At 40.6% G+C, this 12,163-nt stretch overlaps 1 protein-coding gene across 1 annotated transcript in view; it reads left to right on the top strand.

The window, feature by feature from the left end:
• The window catches only part of CD109 (CD109 molecule), a 76,992-nt gene that overhangs the window by 4,376 nt on the left and 60,453 nt on the right, over nucleotides 1-12,163 (top strand). Inside the window, exon 2 of the mRNA XM_029962831.1 lies at nucleotides 189-349. Coding sequence (XP_029818691.1) covers nucleotides 189-349 — 161 coding nt within the window. The remainder of the gene's footprint in view (nucleotides 1-188; nucleotides 350-12,163) is intronic.

Here is a 12,163-nt window from a genome sequence, read left to right as displayed (position 1 = left end):
CTCCCCGCTCCCCGCCCTGCGCGCCCAGGAGCGCCCAGTGGGTGAGCATCACCTCCAGCCTCCGCAGCGCAGAGCAGCGGGAGGGCTTTGCAACATGTATCGTATGTCTTTATATGGACGCTGTTACTTTTTTTGGGACAGTATTTCACTGCTTGCCCTTACTCCCTCTGCCTGTTTGGACTTTCTAGACCTACGTTCCTTGTGGCAGTTCCCTGGAACATCAGGCCTGGAGCAAACCTGACTGTTGGGGTAGCTCTGCTGCCGGACAGCCCAGCGCAGGTCACCGTAAGGGGAGAAGTGATCAGAGATAACGAGACCATCTTGAGCAGGGAAATGGTCTTTGAGAAAGGTAAGGGAATGGACTTGGTCTGGAAATATTTGATTTGCCTTCTCACACAAATATTTTGTTGCTCCCAAAATATCTCAACTTCTAAATGGTACTAAAATAGGAACTTTATTTTACCAAGTAAAAGTCGCTATGGGAAAATAAACTCGTACACTGCTGGCTCTGTTGGCAGTTGGGCAACTGTGCTGGATGGCAAGTGGCTGTGTGGATGTGCTAACTCATTTTAAACTCTGAAAATAAACAGGAGTAGCAAAGTGGGATGGATGTGGGATTTCTGAGGAGCCAGGAAGTACTCTGGTCAATGTAGTGGGGCCACTGAAGAAGTAGTAGAAGAAAAGTTGCTTACTGGTAGCTTGTTAAGGTGCAAAGTGGAAGCATGTGCGAGAACGGTAAGGGTGGAACAAACAAGGTAATAAAGCAACTGAAGCTGCTTCTCGTGCCTTAAGAATGGGAGGACCTGAGGACAGTAGTGAAGATGAGTGTGTCAGACACCGTTACTCTGAGACCCTGCATTTGAAGAAAGGGAAATTTTTAAGAATCAAGAACTGAATTGTGGACAGACTGGGGATTGAAGAGCAAGCTGATTTGATCTATGCCACCAGGCAGCAGTAGAGGATGTGGTGGCAGTTCTGAATAGCTGAAGAGCTGAGATATCCTGGTCAGTGTTCCTTTTCAGAAAGGTCAACTGAGAACAGAAGCATAGAGATGTCCTGCTGGAGATTTGTCCTCATGAGAAAGAAAATATTTTATATGGATAGTCCAGCTTTCCCACTGCTCCTAATATGAGGCAATATAAATGACATCCAAACTCTAGCTTTTTATCTGTTAAAAATAGAGAGTCTAGGGGCAGCATCAGGTCCTGAAAAATCTACCCTGCTATAATGCACTTTCTCTATCGCTCATCTAATTCTTCTATTAATGTTTTATAGTTAATATAAATGCCTTAATTGGAAGCATCACACCTTCATTTCAATGCTTTCATGAAAGCCCACCTCTTTTCACAACCTGTAGAGAAGACTGAGGCTTTGAGTGTGATGGAGTGCGTTTGACCAGATAAAAAAATTTATGGCCCCATGATGCAGAAAAGCATATCTGATCAAAACTCTTCTTGGTATTTCAAATATTCAGAAAAGTTTTCCAGAACTATGCATTGACAGTTATACAGTTTGGATATTGTTTATCCAGTTATTGTTATCAGGTGTCATGTCCTCCAATAGCCAGTGTAAAAGCATAAACCTGAGGCAAATTTCACTGTAGTGGTATGGCTAATGAAAAAAAAAAAATCCAGTGTTCATTTCTGATTTAAATCAGTTTTATACACCTAATCTGTTAGTGTCCTAATCTAACACTAACAGTTGTGGTGATGTATGCCTAAGGCAATTACTTTAGCAGCTACAATTTGCATGCAGGTAAAACAGACTGTCTGTCATGCCTACAGTTCTAATTCTTAAGTGTCTGTAACACATTACCTGCTAATTTTAGATTTTGCTTATTCAGAAGTTTAGGCCAAATCTAGGATCTAGACATAGTGGGGGATTCAGCAGTGGATAAAGGAAAATTTTTGTTCTGTGGAGAAAATAACTTTGATGTATTTATTATGCTATTAGTAATGAGCTTGCCATTTTAAATTCACAATTCCTCTTCAAACCTTTCCTGGCAGTATTTTGATATGGAACCAAACAAACCTAAACCAACTAACTTTTTTTGTTTTCTTTTGAAAGAAAAAATTATTAAAAGAAAAATAATTTCTTCCCTTTTTCTTCTTCTAACTATACTGGCTTTTTCCTGCTTCTATTCTACTTCAACGTCGAGTTCAGTGAGCCTTGCATGAGTTTCAACCTGTCTGTTGTTGTCCTTTTCAACATTAAAAGGCAGACAAACAACTGGTAATTCCAAGCTTGTGAAAATATATGGATGTCCCTTATCTGCTGAGCCTACAGAACAATCCCTGGGAGCTGCTAAAGTCAGAGTGAACAGTGGGTGATCAGGAACAGGTATGACACTGTATCAGACTGGATACAGTGAGGAAAAAGGAGAAATGCTGTAGTGCATTATTAACTTTTAATCTTTCTCCTGTCTTTTAAATATATCTTTGAATTGTCTATGGTTTTTTTACTTGATAAATGGAACGGGAAAAAAAAAGATGTTGAGTAGCTGAGTATACAGTGTATAGTTTGCAAGTCCTCTTGGAAAATTCTTAACATTTAGTATGTGGCCATCAATTTTTTCTAGTCAGGTTACATAATCTGTTAGTCATTTGTTCTCTGTGAACAAATACGTAAGCAAAACTGTTAAGGGCCAGAAGCAAGGGAACTGCCCTCAAACAGAGGATGTAGTGTTGAAGATGTGTATCCAAAAGTGCTACAGGAGTGGATTAGTTCTGACTCAGAGAGAAAGCAAGTTGTCAGGGAGAAGCAAAAGCAGTTTGTCAGTGTAAGATCCTAAAGCTTTAAATTCTTCACTGAAGAACAAAATAATAAGATAAAATATGTAGTGGTATTGCTATAGGTGAACTAGTATGTGACTGAAGGAAGGCAGGAGGAGGAGGTTTTATTAGGCCGGCTGTTGCAGTTGAAGGAAAAAACCCAAGCATATCTCCAGGCACACAAAATCTTTAAATGACATCATTACTGCATATATTAGTGCCCAGAAAATGTTGCTTTATCTGACACTGAACACCTACCTTGGTTAGGCTGCAAATTCAGTGGCACTGTTGCCTAAGCTGGCAATATGCTCTGTATTTTTCCTTGCGTGGTGACAGCAAAAACAGGGGATTAACTGCTCTGAAAATCTGATGTGACTGAAAAAGTTTTTATTTTGTTTGAATGGTTTTTTAGGCAGACAGGTCCTCTGGTTCGGTGTGCAAATATTTGTGCTGATGGAACTGAGATGGGTGCAGAGTTGGGAGTTGGATGGTGGAGACAGAGGACAGGCTGAGGACACAGTTTTTATTAGGGATGTTTAATCTTGTAGGCAAAGTTCAGCCAAGTGCCTAAGTGTAAGAGCTATTACATACCAGCCTAGCAAAGTGCTTCTGCAGTTGCTTTAAGTTAAAGATTCAGCCTGGTTCTCCAGTAGCAACTCAACATGATACATGTACTAGTCTAAGTTTCTCAATTAGCTCCATAAAAGGATCCTTTGATTGTTGAATTAGAGGCACAGGGTTTTTTTCTTGCTATAATATAACCCTTCCTTTACATAAGAAATTCATATGCCTTCTGATGGGTGATAAAACATTTACAGTTTTAATGTTACTGGAAGGGGAATTTTGGTATCTGAGTGATTCATGGGAAATTGTCCATTAGAGGAAGGCTTTAGCGGTGGAGATTGGTTCACATTATTATTGTGCTTTTTATATAACAAAAGGCAAATGTATTTACTAGTAAGTGGTTAGTGGATGTTCTTTGGAGTGAAGGAGAAAGTGCACATGTGTTTAAAGAAGTGCTGATATTTTGAACTTGGCTCGGTATTTCAGAATCGAAATGTATTGTATAGCAAGGGAGATTGTTTAAGACCAGTGTTTTGCTACAGAAATTAAGTTAATTATGTTAAATGTAGTGAAAACAGACCAACTGAATGTTTGCAAGCAGGAGGTTACTGCTACAGGTAAACTTTGTGTGAGCAAGCACAACCCTCCCAAAAAAAGTCAGTGCATCATCAGAAGAGAATAGGTTTCCATTGCCTACAGTGGACTCCAGAAAAACACAAAGCACTAACTCAAGACGTTTCTGTGCACTGTGCCAAGCCTTGACACACTTTCTGTGGAGATGCAGTATCAGAAAGATCCTCACTTTGATTGAAAATGACTGCAGAAGATAACAATGGCTTGTGTGCAATTGGAGCTGTTGGGTTTTCTGGGTCAACAACAGCAAAAAAACCCATGATGGGAATAACAGACAGGCAAGTTAAATTTCCAGCATGAATGGTTTCATTTTCAGTGATTGCAGTGAAGGATGATTCTTGCCGTGCATATTTATCCAGTCATTGATCAATAAAGATGTAGTTTGAACTAGCAAGAATTGTTGTCTTACAGGGTTTGCTACCCAGACTTTGCTGTGTGTTGTAGTGTTTGAGAAACCTTATGCCTTAATTGCGAGAAGTTCTGTATTTTCTGTGTTCATGCTAGAATGAATTGGAAAGAGTAAGTAGCATGTAAGTAGGAAAAAAAAATCAGTTTTAAGAAAAGCTTTCGTGTGTCATGAAAGCTTTTCTACCTGACAGTGTGAACGTTTTTAATTCTAAAGAAAAAGATTTAGTTAGAGCTTCTGATATTTAAGGTACAATATAATGTATTTAAGACATGATGAGTGAGAACTACTTTGTGAACTTACTGAAGAATCTCATTTACAGTAGCATGCATAGTTTGTAAATTAGTTATATATTTTAACTAATTTACACTCCTTTTCTGTATTTCTGGAGAGGAGCAAACTTACTTGTTAACAGAGATTATTGAGCTAGAGTGTGGTAAATACTAAACTAGGATTTATGAAACATGGTAGTCTGTGAGAACGTTTGTCAAGCTCAGACATGTAGTGATACTCCACACAGACAATGAAAATCTGCTTTTACCAGAAGGCATGTCTTACGTATTTAATAATATGGTTCTGAGCACGTTAGTATGTGAAACAGTGAAAAACACTAGGAATAGGAAGTTGTAAAGTTACACCTAAATGGAGTGAAATGGCCCAAGAATGCCAGTCTCTGTTGTTAATCTTGAGTTGTATCTGTACCTTATGTCAGAATAAAATGGCTGAGTTACTGGTGACTATGCTGTCTATGCTGCAAATCTGCAGGGTAAAGGGTTTTGCTGGCAGTTTAGTGGGACATCTTCTTTCTGCCTAATTCTGCATCGGTGCCTGAAATTCCAAACAGCAAGAGAGCAGGAGTTGTGTGATTTTACATCCATAACCTCCTCCTCCAAAAGTATGTGTAGCTGTGCCTCACGAAACATAACTTGTCTAATAGTCAGCATATGCAGATAACCTATGCAAAATCAGAATGAAGGAAAAGTTTTTGGGAAGGAGGTGTTGGGGTTGGATCAAAGACAAGGGAGCTAGTAGAGAAGAATGCACTCTCTTATGGGCTTTCATATTGCTGGAATACATAAAAGAAAAAAAGCCCCGTTTTCTGTGCCTGTTGTTGAATCCATCCTGCTAATAGGCCCCTTAAGTTGTTTGCAGAAAAATGGGACTAGTGATCCCATCCAGTACTTGAGCTTTATTTTAATGCTTGGCTGCTGTTTGAGATTTGAGGGAAAGAGTCCTTCTGTGACTCAAGGCTTATGTGTTTGTGCATGAGGTCTTTCTGGTCACCATGTTCACCAATATCCAGCCAAGGAGGGTGTGGCAGATCGAGTGCCTACAGGCTGTTTGACAGTACCTTCAGAAGGGTGGAATGTAGTAGAAATGCTGACAGTGGGGCAACTCTTACAGAGTAGGGAATGTTACGCATTCCAGTGTGGGGTTCCCTGTTGCTACTGTGAACTGGAAGGGCTTTACAGCTGTTAGAAAGAGGAGAAGAGAGAAAAACAAAGTAAAGGCTGTGAATTAGGGAAAAAAAAAGTGATGATGATAAACAAAGGAATTGGGAGGTAAGATGCTGTCAGAAACAAGGAGGGAAGCAAAGGGAGAAAGCTCTTGAGGGATGCTTACTAAAAAGATAAGTACACATTACCCTAACGGAGCAGAAAGATAAGAAATAAAGTAACTAAAGAGGATCTTCTCGCTGGCCAAAAAACAACAGAAAAAAAGGAAAACTGTATGTAATAACTGAAAATGAGATCAGATTACAAAGGTTGAGCTTAAAGAAGTAGCACAGGTAAGAAAGGACAAAACTGGTAAGGCCAAACCATTAGTAAGAAAGAATGTGAAAGATAATAAGACAGGGTTTTAAAATATCATATTGGTAACAAGAAGGCTAGCAAAGGATGTGGCTTCCTACTCACTCTGATGAGAAGGGCATTGGTTAATGATGCTGAGAAGCAGTAAGTGTTCAGTCTTCACTAAAAGGATCAACTAACTGTTATGGAAAAGGGTTAAGAATTAAGATAGCAAAAGGGGTGGAATAGTTTATAGAGTACTATGGTAAAATAGATGTGTAGGCCTGATAAAATTTTCTGTAGAATATTTAGGAATTGACTGAAATAATTTTAAACATGCTAGTGAAGTTTTGAGACCATGAGTGAAGAGACAGGCTCTGAAATATTGAAAACCTGCAAATAGAATGTGTTGCACCATGGGTTGGCAGGGGTTGTAGTGGAAAAGAAGCAGGATATTGTTATAGTTGATGTTTCTAAGGCTTTTGATAGTCTGGCATGGCACTCTGACAAGCCAGCTGGGGACGCAGGGACAGCATGAAATTCTTATTTAATATGTTTGTGGCTGGATGGAAAATAATATGCATCAGGTAGGTCTAAGTGGTTCACTCTCAAATGGGAAATGGGTTGCCCTGAAACTGTATTGTTCAGTATGACTGACAGGAATGAAAAAAATGAGAGTGTTTATTAGATTAGTGAAGGGTCTGGTAAGGTTGCTGGGAGAAAGGATTTGATTTTGAACTCATCTTGGCAATACTAGAAATGGTTAGAGGAAAAACTGGAGTGTGCTTCACTAGAGCTAGTGCATGGGTCTGATTTGGTTGAGGAATTAGAGAGTGTATGGGGAACACTGGATGGGGAACAAGGTGGTGCAGCAGTCCAACAGAAAACTGGGAATGTGTGTAGGGTGGGTGATGGTTTAAAGGTGAAAGCAGAATGTGAAAGCTTGTAAGTAATACTGTAGTTCTTAAAAAAGAAGGTAAATATTGTACTCAAAGGTATACACAGAAATAATTTCTGTAAGCTATGAGAAAGTATTCTAGTAATCTTCACAGCCTAATTAGGCATCCTGGGGAATGCTGTGCCTGATCTTTGGCACTCCTCATGGAGGCTGTGAACCAACTGGAGAAATTCCAGGGAGAACAGAGGGAAAGATCAGAGATCTCTCAGGAGGCAAGTTCAAACCTGATGGAAGAAGATGAGCTGTCACATGAGATGAAAATAAATTGTGGAACTCCATGTCCCAGTTATTGGGGATGGAAAATGTGATCTCACAAAATTAAGACTGAAGTCCATCAAGGACTGGCCCACTATGAAGACACTAGTTTTCGTTTTTCAAGCTCCAAGCCTCAGACTGCAAGCCTGGGAAGAGCAACCAAGGAAGGGTTACTGTGTACTTGTTCCTTTTTTATGCTGTTCAGATGTCTGTCCTTGACCATTGCTGGAGATGGGACCTTAGGCCAAACAGACTTTGTTTTAACCCAGGGAGTCTCTTCTACATTCTGGAAAGCATCTGGGGAGAGATGGGAGGAATTAGGGTCGAGTATCAGGAGAAGTGTGCAATGCACCTATTTATGTAGTGTTAGGTATATAAAAAGTAGCTTTACAGAGAAAAGTGTGGGAGCTAAGAGTAGATCTCCGGATGGGTCTACGGTGGTGTCCTGAGCGGTATCTAATTAGGAGGAGATCCAAGATGAGGTGCTGGGTTATAGTACCTGCAGAGGCAGCAAGCAGTTGGGAAATTCATGAGTTTCCAGTCCTACACAATTGACTTCTCTTTTTATGAGACAATCAGCACTGGCAGTGTTACTGATTTCCATGCTTTGCTATGCATGACTACCTGTTTGTGAAGGCAGAGTTGAGATCCTATGAGCAAAGATTGAATAGCAAATGGCAAGAGATGATGTTGGTTCACCTAGACTCACTGTAGTCCAAATAAGTATGTGTGTGGAAAACACGGCCACAGTGACAGACCACTTCTCTAGCTTTCTGCAGGTGCAGATATGAGGTGCTTATTTTGTATGGTTAGGGGTTTATATTACCTTTATTCACTGATGAAGAAAGTATCTGGTATTGTTTTTATATATTTAAATAGCTCTGTGGCCTCAGAAAAGTCATGTGTCTTTGTCATCACAGACTCTGAATGTATTCCAGAAAATGGAAGAAAACCAATATGAAAACAAACCTTCTTCTTCCACTTCCTCTAAGTGTGGAAATTTAAATAGATCCTGAATGATTTATTTGCAGTGAATGAGTCTGAAATGTGACTTGGCTTTGGAATTTTGCTCCATTTACAGCAATTGATGTGATGAGGATGGTATTAATACTGCCAAATATCTGGCATATACAGGCTTAGCCACATTTTGTCCTAGTATGATTTTCCTGTGTTTTAAGTTGTAATAAAAAACTGCAGTTTCTTTAAATTGCCTTAATAGTGGCTTTATCTGTGTTTATTTCGTGGACATCAGAATGGATAGTAATTATGGCCAGTAGTGCCTTGAAAGCAGGATGTGTAGATGCCTGTGAGTTTGTGTGTTTGTGTATAGTCACCAAGGGAATGATGACATAACATTTAGTTGTGTAAAAGGCTTAAGTATGAGACAGTGCCCCTTCTTTTCCTACCTTCTGGTATGTATCTGTATCTGTTCTGTCCTGACCATGAGTGTTTCTGGTTGTGCTTTTTATGGTTGGGTTGGTTTTCCCCTATTCTTCTGGTGGTGGAGAAAAGCAGATTAGGGAAAAAATCTTTGTATTTAGCTGGAGAAGGGTTTTTTTCCTGGTTGTCAGGAAAATATCCATACACTTTACATTGCAGACTGAAGCTAGAACTTGCTAACAACTGCGGAGTTTGCTAAAATGTGGCTTTAAACAGAAAAACGTCTGTACATACTACCTCTCTTCTGTCTTCTAGAGCTGTGGTGCCCTGTTTCCTGACCAGATCCTCAGGTTCTGTTCCAGTTCAGATTATTCCTCCTGCCCTTTTACATCTTTCTCCATAGGCAGCGCTGCTACCCTGTGTCTCTCTCTCGCTTTATAATTTCTGAGTGCTTTTAACCTCCTCATTTGAAGAAAGTACTGAAAAGGAAAGGGGTGGTGGAAATAGGGAGTAGGGTAATGACTGGCTGTGGAGGGAAGCATACGTAGTGCTGGCAGACAGGAAGGGTTTAGGAGGCTTTTTGGAGCAAGTATATACCTCTTTGCTACAGGCCTGTCGGCCTCATTTGGCTTTGGATGTCAGCCCACATGCTGACGTCCCCTGGCAATCCCTATTGCATGTGTTTGAGTGTTGTATTGCCCCTCCTTCTATCAACCGTGCCAAATTTAGCCATAACTGAACAGCAGTGGCTCACACTATGTATTTTGGGCTATTTGTGTAACTAACCACTGCTAATTTGGGTGCTAGCTTTAGGATGATATCTGAGGAGTATAACACATTTAAGAAAACTATAAACTCAACAGACCTGCAGGTCTTCTTGTTTGAAGAAAAAGTATTTTTCACTCCCTGGACAGTTTAGACCTTGGTATTTATACTTCCTCTTTTTTTTTCTTCTTTAAACAAAAAAAAATGTATATTTTGGACAGAAAAAAAATCTGGAAGAACATTGAGGAACGTTATTTTTTATTTCTCTGATGTGAGGTTTTTGAAATAGACTCACCAGTAGAAAAAACTCTATTTGCTACTGCAAGGAAAATGCTTTTCTGTAAACATTCCCTAAGCATGGATATGTGAGCACAGCTCTCAGAAGAAAGATGTGGCACCATTTCAGTAAATCAGTCTGAAGTGAATCCAGTTATATTTTTTCTGTTCTTGCACAAGACTAAGAAGGGATGAGGATGTAGGTAGAAAAGTTTAAGTGAGAAAGTCTATTTGTAGCAATATATGCCACATGAGCTAGAATATACAGTCAGTCCTAACTTGATGTAAATTAGAGACTGAAGTGCTGCTGTACTGATACGTATTGGCACAAGCTCTAGTTCACTGTGCCAAGCCATACAGTCATTTTCCTGGAACCTCTGTCCTTTTTTTGGAAGTCGAAACATTTATGTCTAGTCCTAGTGCTAGTGGTGTCAGCTCAAGAAAGGGTATCATAACTTTCTGGGTTTGGAGCAGGCCCATGCAAAGGAAAGCATTTAAGATACCATTGTTTGTGCGTCTTTCCATAGGTCTAAAAAAACACGTGTGTGTTTCGTTCTGTCAAACTTTTTCTATTTGCTTTATTGATAACAATACTGTTAGACCATGCCAAGAAATGGCAGGGTGAAAAGGTACATTAAAAAGATGACAATTTCCCCCTGATGTCTATACTGGTGACTTGTCACTACCACACTGTCTTTGATTCCTCTTCTGCTGGATAATCCTAAATGCCAAGGATTCTGAGGAAAAGGAAGCAGGACAGTGTGGCATTTGTTTTCCCTCTATCTCCATGTATTTTCTCGATGCAGTATTTATTGAATGAATACAGTACAAGCTTCAGGAATTCTGTGAAAGAAATGATTTTGCAAGTGGTGAGGATATTTTTTTCATGTGACTTCTGTGGGGATTTTTGGTTGTTTGTTTTGTAACTTTCTTCAAGATTAGTCTGCAACAGTCCACTGAATTTTCCTGCCTTCCCCTGCAGCTAGGTCATGGCTCCCAGCTGGATGTTTTCTTTGACTAATCCCTTGTGGTAGCAGGGGCCTGTGCCCTTGCCTGGTCTCTCCACTCTCTAGCCCACTGCAGTTGTGCTGGTTACTCCACTGCTGCAGAGGGAAGATGAGATGAGTCAGGAGGAAGCATTTGATGGTCTGCAGTGCCTGGTGTAGGTGGCTTAACTGTTCTGGGCTCTTTTCTTAACTTACTTCTGCCTGGAGTTAGTTACATGTAATCACTGGGAGCTGTATTTAATGACTGAACATATTCCTTGCAGGGATGTGTTGAAGGAGGGTGACAACTGTTGCCATTTCTGGAGACAGTAGATTTGACTGATCCCATGTGTAAATCATGTGAAGTGTTACACACTGTATGTGGGTAAAAGTGTCCAGCTGCATGATGGCAGAGCTGCCAGCAGAGCAGTGCCATGTGCTAACTGTTGGACCTTGGTTAATTCCTTATAAACCTGAAATTGCTGTATGATTAAATATAACTGTAATTCATCAAGCGAACAGAAAAATGTGGTGAATTTCTACCATTCAGCATTAGCATAAAGGAAACATTTTGCCTATGGCTCTTGCTTGAGCACATCTGAGGCCATCTCTAGGCATGGCTGGGCAGAGCACCAGGGAATTGACTACAGCTTGGTAGTCTCTGAGAACATGGGAAAATCTTGCATGACAGGGAAATTCACTGCAGCACTGAAGAGTTTCGGATCTGCCCAGGCTGCTCAGTTCCTAACAAAATAGGTACGTAGTGACATGAACTGGAAGATTACCTCATGCCCAACAGCCTCTTTTATGATCTCCACTGGCTGGGAATTAGTGCTCTGGGCTTTCTCAGCAGTCAGGGAGGCTATAGCTCCCTACCACTGATTCAGAAGGTAAACACTTTCTGAGTTGCACAAAGGAAAAGTAACTGTGACATAAATCTCCTTCCTCCCCAACTCTTTCCCCACCTGCGTCATGTCTGTATCTGGCTCCGACCTGATGTTAGGTCTCCCAGGCGCAGGAACACGAAAGAAACTCTGCCTTCAGATTCCCGTCTTTTGCATTCCAGTTGTTCTCAAAACAGGTGGAGGCAAGCAGGCACTGCCCTGATGAGAAAGGCTGTGAAGTACCTGCCCTGTTACTTGAAAGGTTGCTTTGCAGGCTGGTAGATGCTGCACAGGGTGGTGTGCAGCAGTCCCCTTCTTGCTCTGCCCTTGTGCTGTGTGGGTACTACTGTGTTTGCATTGGCGTGGGTAAAGATGGAAATAGAAACTCCGTGGTGTGGGCTATGGTTTGAGTATCAGATTTGTACTTTGTGTCTCCCAGTGTACTGAAGTCACTGCTGCAGCCATTGCTATAATTAGCTGTGTGGGTTGGATTTA

Source organism: Manacus vitellinus, unplaced genomic scaffold (assembly GCF_001715985.3).
Source record: "Manacus vitellinus isolate BGI_N305 unplaced genomic scaffold, ASM171598v3 scaffold_4_pilon, whole genome shotgun sequence".
Classification (NCBI taxonomy): Eukaryota; Metazoa; Chordata; class Aves; order Passeriformes; family Pipridae; genus Manacus; species Manacus vitellinus.
Note: the sequence above shows the minus strand (reverse complement) of the source record. Positions and strands in the feature narration are given on the sequence as shown.